Source organism: Sciurus carolinensis, chromosome 4, assembly GCF_902686445.1.
Source record: "Sciurus carolinensis chromosome 4, mSciCar1.2, whole genome shotgun sequence".
NCBI lineage: Eukaryota > Metazoa > Chordata > Mammalia > Rodentia > Sciuridae > Sciurus > Sciurus carolinensis.
The window spans coordinates 29,422,090-29,435,792 of NC_062216.1; the positions used below are offsets into that span (position 1 = coordinate 29,422,090).

Consider the following 13,703-nt stretch of genomic DNA (forward strand, 5'->3'; position numbering starts at 1 on the left):
TAGATTTATGCATATTGATTTTATATCCTGCTACTTTGCTGAATTCATTTATTAATTCTAGAAGTTTTCTAGTGGAGTTTTTTGGATCCTCTAAATATAGAATCATGTCATCGGCAAATAGTGACAGCTTGAGTTCTTCTTTTCCTATTTGTATTCCTTTAATTTCTCTGGTCTGTCTAATTGCTCTGGCTAGTGTTTCTAGGATGATGTTGAATAGAAGTGGTGAAAGAGGGCATCCCTGTCTTGTTCCAGTTTTTAGAGAGAATGCTTTCAGTTCTCCATTAAGAATGATGCTGGCCATGGGCTTAACATAGATAGCTTTACAATGTTGAGGTATGTTCCTACTATTCCTATTTTTTCTAGTGTTTTAAGCATGAAGGGGTGCTGTATTTTATCAAACACTTTCTCAGCATCTATTGAAATAATCATATGATTCTTAACTTTAAGTCTACTGATGTGATGAATTACATTTATTGATTCTTGGATATTGAACCAACCTTGCATCCCTGGAATAAACCCCATGGGATCATGGTGCACTACCTCTTAATATATTTTTGTATGCGATTTGCCAGTATTTTGTTAAAGATTTTTGCATCTATGTTCATCAGGGATATTGGTCTAAATTTTTCTTTCCTTGATGAGTCTCTGTCTGGTTTTGGTATCAGAGTGAGTGATACTAGCCGCATAGTATATGTGTATATATAGTTCTCGATTCTACTCAAACTATTTATAAAACGTTTGAAGGGAAAGAAATACTTTCAAACTCATTCTATAATACAACACTGCCCTGATACCAAAACCAGACATGAATACAAAGTAAAAGAAAACTATAGACCAGTATCCCTAATGGAAATAGATACAAAAGTCCTCAACAAAATTTCCGCAAACAACACATGAAAAAGACCATTTAACTTGCTCAAATGGAATTCATCCCAGGATGAAGAAAATTGAAAAAAATGCACAAATAGAAATATATCCTGTATGTAAATTGGAAGAAGTAATATCATTAAAACGTCCATACTACCCAAAGTGATTTGTAGTGACGTGATGTAGGTCCTATAATACACTAATGAAATTCTTCACAGAAATAGAAAAAAAAAATCTAAAATTCATATGGAACCACCAAGAAATCTGAATAGCCATAGCAATCCTGAACAAGAAAAAAATAAAGCCAGAGGTACCATATTTCCTGACTTCAGAATGCTACAAATGTATAGCAACCAAAACAGTATGGTGCTGACAGGAAAGCAGACACAATGACAAATAGAACAGAATTTATACCCTCAAAATAAATCCGTGCATTTACAGCCAATGGATTTTTGACAAAGGTGCCAAGAACACAAATGGGAGTAAAGAGAGTCTTGTCAATAAATGGTGCTGGGAAAACTGAGCATTAACACACAGAACAGTGAAACTAGACCCTTAACCCTCACCACGATAAAAAAGATCAAATCCAAGTAGATTAATGAGTTAAAGAAAAGATCCAAACTTATAAAAACTATTAGAGGAAAACATTGGAAAAATGCTTTATATCATTGGATGATGGAAGAATTTGGGGGGTAAAATTTCAAAAACAGAGGCAACAAAAATGAAATAGGTAAATGGGATTACACCAAATTAAAAAGCTTCTGCACTGCAATGGAAGCAATCAACAGAGTATAGAGACACTCTACAGATTGTGTGAATGTGTTTGCAAAATACATACCTGGAGAGCGTTGATATGCAGAATATACATGAAATTCAACTCAATGGTCCCCAAACTCTCCAAGCCCCCAAATACTCCAATTAAAAACTGGGTGAGACTTCAACAGACACTTCTCAAGAGAAGATTATTAAGACTTTTTGTAACCTATGACTTTTATTTCATTCCTAACATAGTGACTCATGAAAAAATATATTTAAAGATCTTTATACATCTTTACTTTTTAAGTTGTAAATTGAAAAAAATTATAGTTGTATATGTTTATGGAATGGAGCAAACATTATGAATTTCTCCCTATCCCAAATATTTTTCTTCTTCATTCCATAGTTACTTATTTTGTCAGAGATATATTTTGATATGATGTGATAAGAAAGACATATTTTTGTGGTCTTCATCCTCATCACCCCAAACCCCTCTAAACACGAGAAAAGCAAAATGCAAACTCTACTGAGATACCATTACAAAATACATAGCTAAAACTCCTCAAAATTGTCAAGGTCTTCAAAAACAAGGCAAGTCTTAGAAAATGTCACAGGTCAGTGTTGCTTAGGGAAAAATAACTAAATCCTTAATAAGATACTGGCACAGAACAAGAAGAGTTAGTACAAACTAAGGAAATCTGAATAAAACATGAATGTCAATGAATAGTAAATATCAATATTGATTCATTAATTATGACAAAGTACCATACTAATGTAAGATATTAGTAATTAGACAATAGGATTTCATAAATAGGGAAACTCTGTACCATCTTCACTTTTCTGTAAATCTAAAACTATTCTAAATGAAAACACTTGTTTCTTAAAAAATTACTTTAGGATTATGAAAACATTAAAAAAATCACAAATTTCTCATCAGAAATTCTATCATGGAATGATATATGTAGATGCATCTAATGAAATTTTAAATCCTTTACTGAATTCATAAAATTTATATTAAAAAATGTTTGGCAGATGACTGTACAACATGACTTGAATAATCAAGAGAACAACAAAGAACATAAAACCAAAAAAAGGTGGCTTAACATTCTAAGAAATTATTTTAATTCTAATTGAATTACAAATAAAACTTAAGGTGAGCTGGGAGTTTCCGCATGATTCAAACTTTTATCTCAGTTTTGCATTTCTAGTCTCTGTCACTAAATCTCTCACATTTAAAAATCTAACACTAGAAGCCTCTTTACATTTTTAGGTTTTCCCATTGCTGCCAATGCCATTATATGAGGCTAATCAAAAATTTTTGTCCAATTGTACCACTAGAAAGTAAGAAGAGTGAGAATTTTGATTGACTTATTCCTAGAATTTATAGGATGGGAGAATTAACATCACAATAGCTATACCACGATTGGTTTTTTGTCCTCAAATTTGCTGGGTTCAGTTCTGAGTCACACTTGAGATCTTTCTTACATAAAGCAACACTTTTTGAAACATTATTTTTAATATTATCACTCTTCCTGAAACTGTTTGCAATTCCCTCTTTTTTATTTTATTTTTTCCTCCTGAAAAACCAGGGTTAAAGTAGTTGTTCTAATCTGAAAAAAATCAGGTTGACGTTCCTGTGTTAGATTTGATGTATCCTGTGGAGAGACAAGACTTTATTTTAAGAACTCTATATTGGCAGTCTTGGTCAAAAACATTGTCTTTTATGTGTTTTAATCTTATAATGCTAAATTTTAGGGACAGTCTAGAATGAGAACTTCCTTGATGAAAACTCTCCTTACAAATTTACCTGAAGATTCTTCACAGATGGCTATCAAAAATATCTTAGTCACAGCAAAGTATCTTAGAGTACTGAGTTCTTTCATGTTCTGCACAGCACCCTTGTATTGCAAAGGAATTTATGATTACATATTCTCTAGCTAGTAGTTTCATCATCCATAAAGGTTAAACTAGTATCTACTTATTCAGTTGTTTGGAGGATTAAATAGTTTGTAAAGTTCAGAGCAACTAGCATATGTAAGAGCCTAACAATGTTTCATATTATTATTACTGGACTAAGCTCTGACTTTGAACTATAAAAATGAATTATGAGTTATGAAATATATAATAGATTGAAAGCTAATGTTTTATAGGTACATGCTGTGATCAAAATCTACAAATATTTAAGGTTAACAAGAAAGGCATTTAAAAATAAATAAGTAGAATGTTTATCTGTAAAATTTTCTGCAAAACTTATCTTGGTTGCTTTAAAAACTGTATATGGCATACTGTTGCTGTTATAAGAAGACATATTGGTATGGATTCAATTTTGCCATTGCAATGTCATATAATGAAATCCTACCCTTAGTATCCCAGAAAGTGACCTTATGTGGAGATTAGGTCTATATAGATGTAAGCAAGTAAAAAATGAGGTTAATAGGGTGGACCCTAAGCCAGTATTAATGGAGTCAGAGGGGAAATTTGAACACAGATATGCACACCAGAACTCTAGGGGAACATGAAAAAAGTGTCAGGGTGGTCTTCTAAGACCAAGGACTGTCAAAAATTACTAACAGGCCACTAGAAGCTGGGATAGAAACAGCAGACTCTTCTTCACTGCCCTCAGAGAAAAGTATATTTGTGCACAACACCTTGGTCTCAGGCTTCTAGGTTATAGAACTGGGAGACAAGAAACTTCAGTTGTTTAAGCCATCCAGTAAGCAGAATTTGGTTTATTGTTTCTTATGACTCTTGGAGTAAGTGGATTTATGGAAAATAGATTTATTAATTTCCACAGAGAATGGTGAATTTAAAAGCTCTATTACTTTAGAAGTATTAGGATTAAAAACAGAAATGTCAGAACAAATGTAGATAAATCCTGATGTCCCTAATTTTGTCATAAAGCAATGCAAAAGAGTGCAACAAATATGCCAGAATTTCAAAACATGCACTCAAGTGCCTTTCAAGTTTCAATAGAGCAATCTTTTAGTTTTTATTTTTTTAGTTTATAATTTGATAAGGAAAAATAGTTAAAGAAAATACATATTTATATATTTATGAAACAATAAGTTCATGTTGAATATATTCAATAATATGTGTCTGAGTTACTCAACTTGATACCATTTAATATTTAATACAAATAAATGTTCATAGTTAAAATACTGCAATTACTTTTCATATGATTTTTTGGGGAGGGTACTGGGGATTGAACCCAGGGGTACTTAACCACTGAGGTATATCCACAACTCTTTTTAATTTTTGTATCGAGACAGTATCACCAAGTTGCTTAGAGCCTCACTAAGTTGTTGATACTGGCCTTGAGCTTGAGATCCTCCTACCTGGGCCTCCCAAGTTGCTGGGATTACAGGTGTGCACCACTATGTCAGGTTCTCAAGATATTTAAATAAAGCAGGTAATAATAATTTTTACTCTCAAAGTTTAATATTGTGATTTTGTGTTTTATGAGCCTCAAATTCTGACTTTTGAAAGATGGCACTAAATTTCTGAAATGAATTTGAATGGGCCTTGACATTGCAAGAGAAGAAGCACACGATGAAGATCAAGTGTGCTTTCAAGAGCACTAATTAAGAAAGAATATTGATTAGTGTCCTCAGTTTAGTGATATAATGGTGCTTTAAAATTACTTGCATTTAATCCTGATGTACTCTCAGTTAGTAACTTTACTTTTCATTTGGCTTAGAAAAACAGGGATAGAGGAACAAATTTCTATTAGTATTATTTCAGGAAGCTTTTTATGGAGTTGATGCAAAAACATTATGCTCCCTTTTAGTATTATTCACTATTACAAGTAGAAATGCACTGATAAAATTTCAGAAACAGACATTTTTTGAAATAAGGAAGAGAGGTGGAAAAAGTCACCTCAATGAACTTAAGGTAGACTGTAAGATATAATCTATTTACAGAGAGGAGGAGGAAGAAAGGAAGAGGAGGTGGGGGTAGGGATGATAGAGAGAAGGATGGAAATAAGAAAGAAAGGAAAACAAGAACTAGAGAGAACAGAGGCTAAATCTTTTTCCCCTCTGATTCCATGGAGTCACACTGATAAGTGAGCTTGGAGGGTAGAGGGGAAGGACCACAGGGCTCCACAGCACTGGCTGCAACCACAGCTATTCACTTCCTGGGCCCCAGAGTGGTTCCCTTCAAGAAGGCAGTGTTGGGGTAGCTGAGCACGACTCAGAGGCCTCATTTACTGCCTCTGCAACGTGCAGGGAGATGCAGCTTCAGTTTCTGCCTCAGTTCTGCTCATTCCTGGAGTGGCAGAGGGGGTGTTAAAAGAGTTTGGGGCACATTTTGGTGGGCAGACACCCTGCTGCATAGTCACTGGGTGAACCCATGCAGCTGCTACCCACCCTTTTAGTTTGTTAGGTGGGACTGATGACACAATTGTTACTATCAACAGAAAAATGGTGGTTCATGATTTGCTTTAAAAGTAGTTACATGAGATGACTTTAAGATGCTTGAATGGCATACAGATAAGTAGTTACACATAGATATTCATCTCCTTCTGTGATTGATTTTACTCTGAATTTATATTACAATTCTGAAGGAAACAACACAATTGACTCCAATTGTCCTGATCTCAGGGCATTCTCTGCTAGCAGAAATGTGGTTACAGGCCCCTTTATCTCTCATCAGTTCACTTCTGTAGCTTTGTGAACTCTGAGCTGGAATGAACTCTAGAGATGATCTTGATTTTGTCCATGAGTAAACTCTGATCCAGAGAAGGAAAGTGACTTTCTAAGGCTCACCATGGCTTTACAATGATACTATCCCAATCATAACAAAAAGCCCAATATGAATTTAATTTGCTGTATTCTAGCCATTATTAATTTATTTCACTTATATTGGCAAAATGGAAATGATTTTGAAATCAGAATTTGTCTTTTTATTAGAGAAATTGCTTAGGTATCATTGAGAACTAGCCCACTGAATATTCATGTTTCTTTTGTTAATCCAAGATTTTTATGTATATTAATTTTCTCTAGATTTGAAATTTGATATTAATGCTACAAAGAATTTAGGTGATGTGAGCAGTTTAAAGCCCCTTAGTCACATGTAAAGTCCATTTATATTCACATTCATGTATTTTACTTCCTTGAGTACTATAATTAAGCATCATCCCCAAAACACAAATAAATGAGTCTTACAAAAAATTATTCAATAGACATGTATAAATATCCACAACACAGACAAACTATCATCTGAGATTCCTATAACTAAGGACATTGAACAGCAACATAGAATTTGTTACAAGCTAGGGAGAAAAAAAGTTTGTTGGTTAACACATATTTTTGAACTTTTCCATGAGATTGAAGAAAATGATATTGTTCCTTATTAGAAAGCATACTTGATATGACTTATATGCTGTAATTAAACACACATTCTTATATAACAGAAAAATAGGATAGAAACTTTGGCATTTCATTATAAGATTATTTATTTATTCTGATTAAAATATACAAAAGTACTTTCAACCATATTACTCTGAATTTTCACCACTCCTGTGCATGAGAAGATACATAAATACTTAGTCTACTTTGTATTAACTCTAGCAATATGACTATATATTTGATTTACCACAAAGTATCATAGTAATAAAGATTTAAGGTCAAAATTCAAATAATTTCTTAATTCAGTAGAAAATGCTATAGTTGCCCCCAAATTTATAGTAAAATACAGAGATGTGTTTAGTTGGGATTCACATACATGAATTACCTATAAATTAGGAATAGGTTTTTCTGTTACTTTGTATGGAAATGTCAAAGTCCTTTGTAAATAGTAATTGTAAATCAATAGGCAGTGTTGCTGCCTATAGAAATAAAGCAAGTTGTGCTGCATGTAATTTGAGAATTTGAAAAGAATTTTCACAAGGAAAAAAATCTTAATTTAGAAGTAATATCTTCAAGGTGTAAGATGGCCCATCAAGGCAGAGAATGTTAATGTGTTTAAGAAAATACTTTAATTCTTAGCAGATGAATGTAAACACCTGTGTGCTATTGAAATAAACTCACATTAAATACTAAATGCAGAGAAATAACATACCCAGGCGCTCACGCATCTTCCGCAAGTGGTGATTTTGAAATCCCCATAGAGATCTTTGATTGCACCAGTTGTGAAGAAACCTTCCACCATCAGCAGGATCCCATAAACGAAGAACGCAGCTGCAATGCCGTAGATCACATACTTAAAGATGTCAATCCTGGGGAGAGGGAAAAGTGATTTATTTCGATAACTTTTTGCTGTTGATCTGCAGAAATCAATTCAGGGCTCTTTGGGAAGGAAAGTTGTGGAATGTTAATATTCATGGTGGAGGCTGAATTTACAAACATTTTTGCTTCGTATTTCTAATATGTACATAATACATTTTGTTCTGCCACTTTTAATATTTGTTCTGAGGGATTTGAGGCTTTTGTGTGTGTAAGTGTCTTCTTGTCTTTTAGCTTCCCTGCTTCCTGGTTCACATCAATGCAGTCTTGGATAAGCAGTGAATTAGATTTCCAAAGGAGTTTGCTTCAATTCATTTGATAAGTAGGATAATTTCTCTGATTTGGAAAAAAATGATGAATGTAAACATGTACATGTAGAACACTGAGATTTTAAAACATTATTTTTATAAAAAAGCTTTATGGTTAATGATGTGGTTCTGCATAAAATGACATATTTGATATTTTTGTCATTCTGAATAGTCAATTTTAATTGTTTTATTTTATACTTACCTTAAATCATCACTAATATTTGCTGCTGTTACTAATGCAATATCTGTATGAAAAGGATATAGTTTTATAGATAAATTGCAATTTATCTATAAGATAAAGCCAGAATCACTAGTACTATGGAATTAGACCTGAATTAAACCGTAGCATAATTCCATAAAGGTTTGGGAAGATACTTTTCCTTTTCTCACAACTGATTGCCCAATAGAAGAAAAAAATTCACATGACTAAAATAAAACATTTATATAGGACATATAAAAGTGCACACAGGGTGTCCGGGGTGGGGAGTGAGAGAAGAATGGAGGAACTTTAGATTGTGTAGAAGGAAATGAGAGAGAGTGGGGATATGAAAAATGGTGGAATGAGACAGACATCCTGACCCTATGTACATGTATGATTACATGAATGGTATGAATCTACATCATGTACAACCATAGAAACGAAATGATGAACCCATTTGTGTACAATGAATCAAAATGCAGTCTGTAAAAATAAAAAAAAATTTTAAAAAGCCTAGAAAGGTATAAATCATAAATGTTGAAAGCAATTATTTCTTTAAATAACTGCATATTCTCATTTTTCTATTAAGAATATGTATTGTTTATATAATAAATGGTTTTAAAACTGTTAAAAAAGAGTGCACACAGAGAACCGATACATAGATGATAGATGAAGATAGGGAGGTAGGGAGGTAGGTAGGCAGATGGATGGATGGATAGACAGACAGATGACAGACTGATAGATATTAAAAAGATAAATTCATATTCCATAGCTTTGTAACTAGGCTATGAATATTCACTAGGATTAAAAGGAATAATTAGTGCTTTTGTGAAGTGAGCTTCTATTTTCATTTCCTTGTTTTGAAAATATTCATTCTATATTTATACTCCAAATGATAACTTTTAAAACTATGGGAACATTCACCATTATTGTGGTGTGGCTTAGAGTTAAAGAACACTCCATTAAGATTTATTTTTATACATCATTATAACCAGTGAACATTTTACATTCAATGTAATCAGAGTTGTAAGAATACCAGTGAAATGCAGATGTGATATACCACCAGTTTAATGCTCTACATTTACTTAACCTAAGAAACGAATCATCTATAACCATTTGGAATGTATTCACTATATGCATTGTTTATGATACAGGACATGACATTCTAACCTAAAAGTCGACACAGCACCAACACTGAGGTACCTTGATGCTAAATATTTTTTGGACACAGTGGAGTGAATTTGGTGAGTAAGACATAATTCCATAATTCAGCAAAGCTCAACCATGGTGTTTCCGTAAGGATTGCTTAAATCTGTGGTCACTGGGCTGGGGATATAGATCAGTTCGTAGAGTGCCTGCCTTGCAAGCACAAAGCCTTCAGTTCAATCCCCAGCACTGCAAAAAAAAAAAAAAAAAAAAAAAAAAAAAAAAAAAAAAAAAAAAAAAAAAATCTGTGATCACTGTCAGTAGTGTAGACATTTTAATATTTCTTCTAACTTATGAACACAGGTTATCTTTTTTATTTATTTGTCTTCAGTATCTTTCATCAATGTTTTTATAGTGTTCCTGTAGACATCTTTTAATTCTGGTTAAATTAACACTTAGGGTATTATCTTTGTTTTGTTTTGTTTTAAAGCTATTGTAAATGGAATAGATTTTTCGATCTCTTTTTCAGATCACTCATGCTTTCTTCTACCATATGTATAGTTTCATGTTATTATATTTAGACTTCCAACAAATTTAGTGTTTATTCTTTGGGTGGTATAAGAATTGAACACAATTTTATTTATTTTTTCAAAATGACTGCCTGCTTGTCTTACCGTTTATTAAAAAGATCATCTCTGATCCACTGCTTTCTGTTCTACCACTATTCTGAAATATATATATCTACATCTTGATGTGTCTATTGCTATCCTTTCCATTTTATTCCAGAGGTCTCCCTGTGCATGTGCCAGGACAGCACTGCTTTAAATACAGAGGCTTTAGGTGTATCTTGATATCTTCCAGAGTCAGACCCCACCAAGCTCTTCCTTTTCAGTATTTTCTTAGCTCTTCTTATGTTTTTATCTTTTCATGTGAATTTTTTTAAAAAATTCTTTTAATTTGTTCTAATTAGTTGTACATGAAAGTAGATTGCATTTATACATTTTGATAAATTATACATAAATTGAGTATAATTTCTCATTTTTCTGATTATACATATTGTAGGATCACATGGGTCATACAGTCATATCTGTACATGAAGTAATAATGTCTGTTTCATTCCACTATCCTTCTTACCCCCATACCCCTCCCCTCCCTTCACTCCCTTCTACCAAATATAAAGTAACTCTGTTCATGTGAATTTAAAGTACAACTTTCCTAGTTCTTAAGAAAGCTCATTGAAGTTTGTTTTAGATTTCGTTTAATTTGTAAATTAATTTTGAGAGAACTCACATTTTAATGATCCTCACCAAGAACTAGGGATAACTTTTCATTAGTTCACATCAACTTTTACAATGGTCAGGAACATTTACTGTTTACTTCAGGTAACTTTGAAGCATTATGTTTAAGATTATTTGACTTTTTTAACCAATGTAAATAAAATTTGCCTTTCTACCAAATCTTCTAATTATTATTTGTCTTTACAAATGTTACTAAGTTCCCATGTAGATTTTTTTATCCTGTACATTGCTGAATTATCCTATTATTTGAAATTGCTTAATCATTGATTCTCTAAGATTGTCCCAGGTATATCATCATATTATCTAGTTTTACTTCTTGTTTCCTAAGTCTTAGGTCTCTGATTGTTTTCTCTAATCTAACTGAATTAGCAAAGGCATCCACAACAAAGTCGAACAGATGTAGAGATTATTCTTACCTTCCTTCTCCCTGATTTTAGTGGGAGTATCTTCTTGGATAATATTCCGAGTTTAGAGTTATTTATATGTATATAAGCATTTGTTCATGTGTGTGTGTGTATGTGTGTGTGTGTACCCACATATGTACATATAATATAGCATTTATTGCTATTTTTATTTTATTGGTTCTTTTTAGTTATACATGACATTATAATCTATTTTAATATAATTATACAAGCATGGACTATATCTTATTCTAATTAGGACTCTGCTCTTGTGGATGTACATGATGGTGAAATTCACTGTGGTGTGTTCATACATGTACATAGGAAAGTTACATCAAATTCATTCCACTGTCTTTCCTTTTCCTATTCCCCCTTCCTTCCCTTCATTCCCCTTTGTCTAATCTGCTGAATTTCTATTCTCTCTGGACCCCCTGTTGTGGATTTGCATCCACATATCAGAGAGAACATTTGACCTTTGTTTTGGAGGATTGGCTCATTTTACTTAGTATGACAGTCTCCAGATTCATCCCTATTGCTATTTTTCTAAGAGTTTATTAGAAATCAACATTTTTATTTATATAACGTAAGTTGAAATAAAATTATCAATAAAAGATTGTGTACATATGTGTGTGCATTCATTTTTGCTGGTATTATGGAAATGGGCTTAATCCCTCCATTGAAACTAGAAATATATTTTCTGTTCAGCTTTCCTATATATCACATAGTTTCAAATTGCTCTTTATATCCACTTGCATTCTTCCCACATCAAAAGTAGGAGATTAAAAGTGCAGGAGGAACTAAATACTCATGCTTTCTTTGCTCATGTATCTCTAAAAGTTTCCAGTGTTTTCACTTTTACAAAAAAAATTTATTGGCAGAAATTGTAAAAAGAGCAAAGGAAAAACCCTTGGTTATAGTGGTGAGCTAAAAACCTATCCCCCCAGGTAAGTATTTTATACTTACCTTAAATCATCACTAATATTTGCTGCTGTTACTAATGCAATATCTGTATGAAAAGGATATAGTTTTATAGATAAGTTATAATTTATCTGTAAGATAAAGCCAGAATCACTAATAATATGGAATTGGACCTGAATTAAACCATAGCATAATTCCATAAAGGTTTGGGAAGATACTTTTCCTTTTCTCACAATTGATTGCCCAATAGAAGAAAAAAATTCACATGACTAAAATAAAACATTTATATAGGAAATATAAAAGTGCACACAGGGTGTGGTGGGGTGGGGAGTGAGAGAAGAGTGGAGGAACTTTAGATTATGTAGAAGGAAATGAGAGAGAGTGGGGTTATGAAAAATGGTGGAATGAGACAGACATCCTTACCCTATGTACATGTATGATTACACGAATGGTATGAATCTACATCATGTACAACCATAGAAACGAAATGATGAACCCATTTGTGTACAATGAATCAAAATGCAGCCTGTAAAAATAAAAAAAAAATTTTTAAAGCCTAGAAAGGTATAAATCATAAATGTTGAAAGCAATTATTTCTTTAAATAATTAAAGAAGTGGTTGAGTTAAATTTCAAAAAGGCAAAACCAAAAGGTAGGTGATTGCCATGTAATAGTTTACTTGGCAAGGCAAATGAGTGAATACCATTTAATATTACTTAAGTTATGATTAGATTAAGGATCTGGACAAGGGAAGATTATCCTGCAGTATTCAGGTGATCCTCAATACAATCACATTAACCCTAGAGGGGAGAGGAAGAAGGAGCTTAGAAAGAGACGTGCAGAAAAAGAGAAAGAATGAAGATGGAGGCTGAGATTGGTTGGAAGTGCTTTCACGCCATGGACCTGTTACCAGAAGCTCCTTGAAGAGCCAGAGAACACTCTAGCAATCTGCAAAGGTCCAAACCCTGCAGATCTTTCATTCCAGACTTCTGGCCTCTCTACAATGAGAAAAAAATACATATTTTTTCTCTTCCTCTTCTTCTTCCTCTTCTTCCTCTAACACTGTGCTGGGGATTGAATTTAGAGCTTCTTCATGCATTCCAGACAAGTGCTCTACCTCTGAGCTGTACTCAAGCTCCATTCCTTTTGTTTTAAGCTACCAAGTTTGTGGTGATTTCTTTATGATGGTGGCAAGAAACTGACATTTATTGATTCGTCTGAATAGGAGGTCGTTTTAAACTATTTCTGGCACTGCCTCTATGATGCATGCTATAAATCATGTGTTAGAATATAGGGGTTTGAGAGAGATGTTACAGTATGTAAGATTTCCTCTTAGAGCTGGAAAATGTTAATTTTAAAAGGCAGGAAAATGGCTGCTTATTTTTAATCTGTTCAATGGATTCATGAATAATCAATGATCAGATTTTCCAGTTTTGGGTATGGATATACTGAAGTTAATGGTTCCAGTGGATTTATTTTTTTTTTTTTACTAGAATTCCAAAAAGAACACAGCATCAGAAATTTAAGAGATTCTCAAAGTGCTCTGAATGTTCATGAATGTGATACAAAAAAATTCATGTTAATTTA

General features: G+C 32.9%; 1 protein-coding gene across 2 annotated transcripts in view; it reads right to left on the minus strand.

The window, feature by feature from the left end:
* Gpm6a (glycoprotein M6A) overlaps positions 1-13,703 on the minus strand; it is a 318,957-nt gene that overhangs the window by 23,930 nt on the left and 281,324 nt on the right. For both annotated transcript variants that reach the window (XM_047551380.1, XM_047551379.1), the window contains exon 3: positions 7,684-7,840. In XM_047551380.1, coding sequence (XP_047407336.1) covers positions 7,684-7,840 — 157 coding nt within the window. The remainder of the gene's footprint in view (positions 1-7,683; positions 7,841-13,703) is intronic.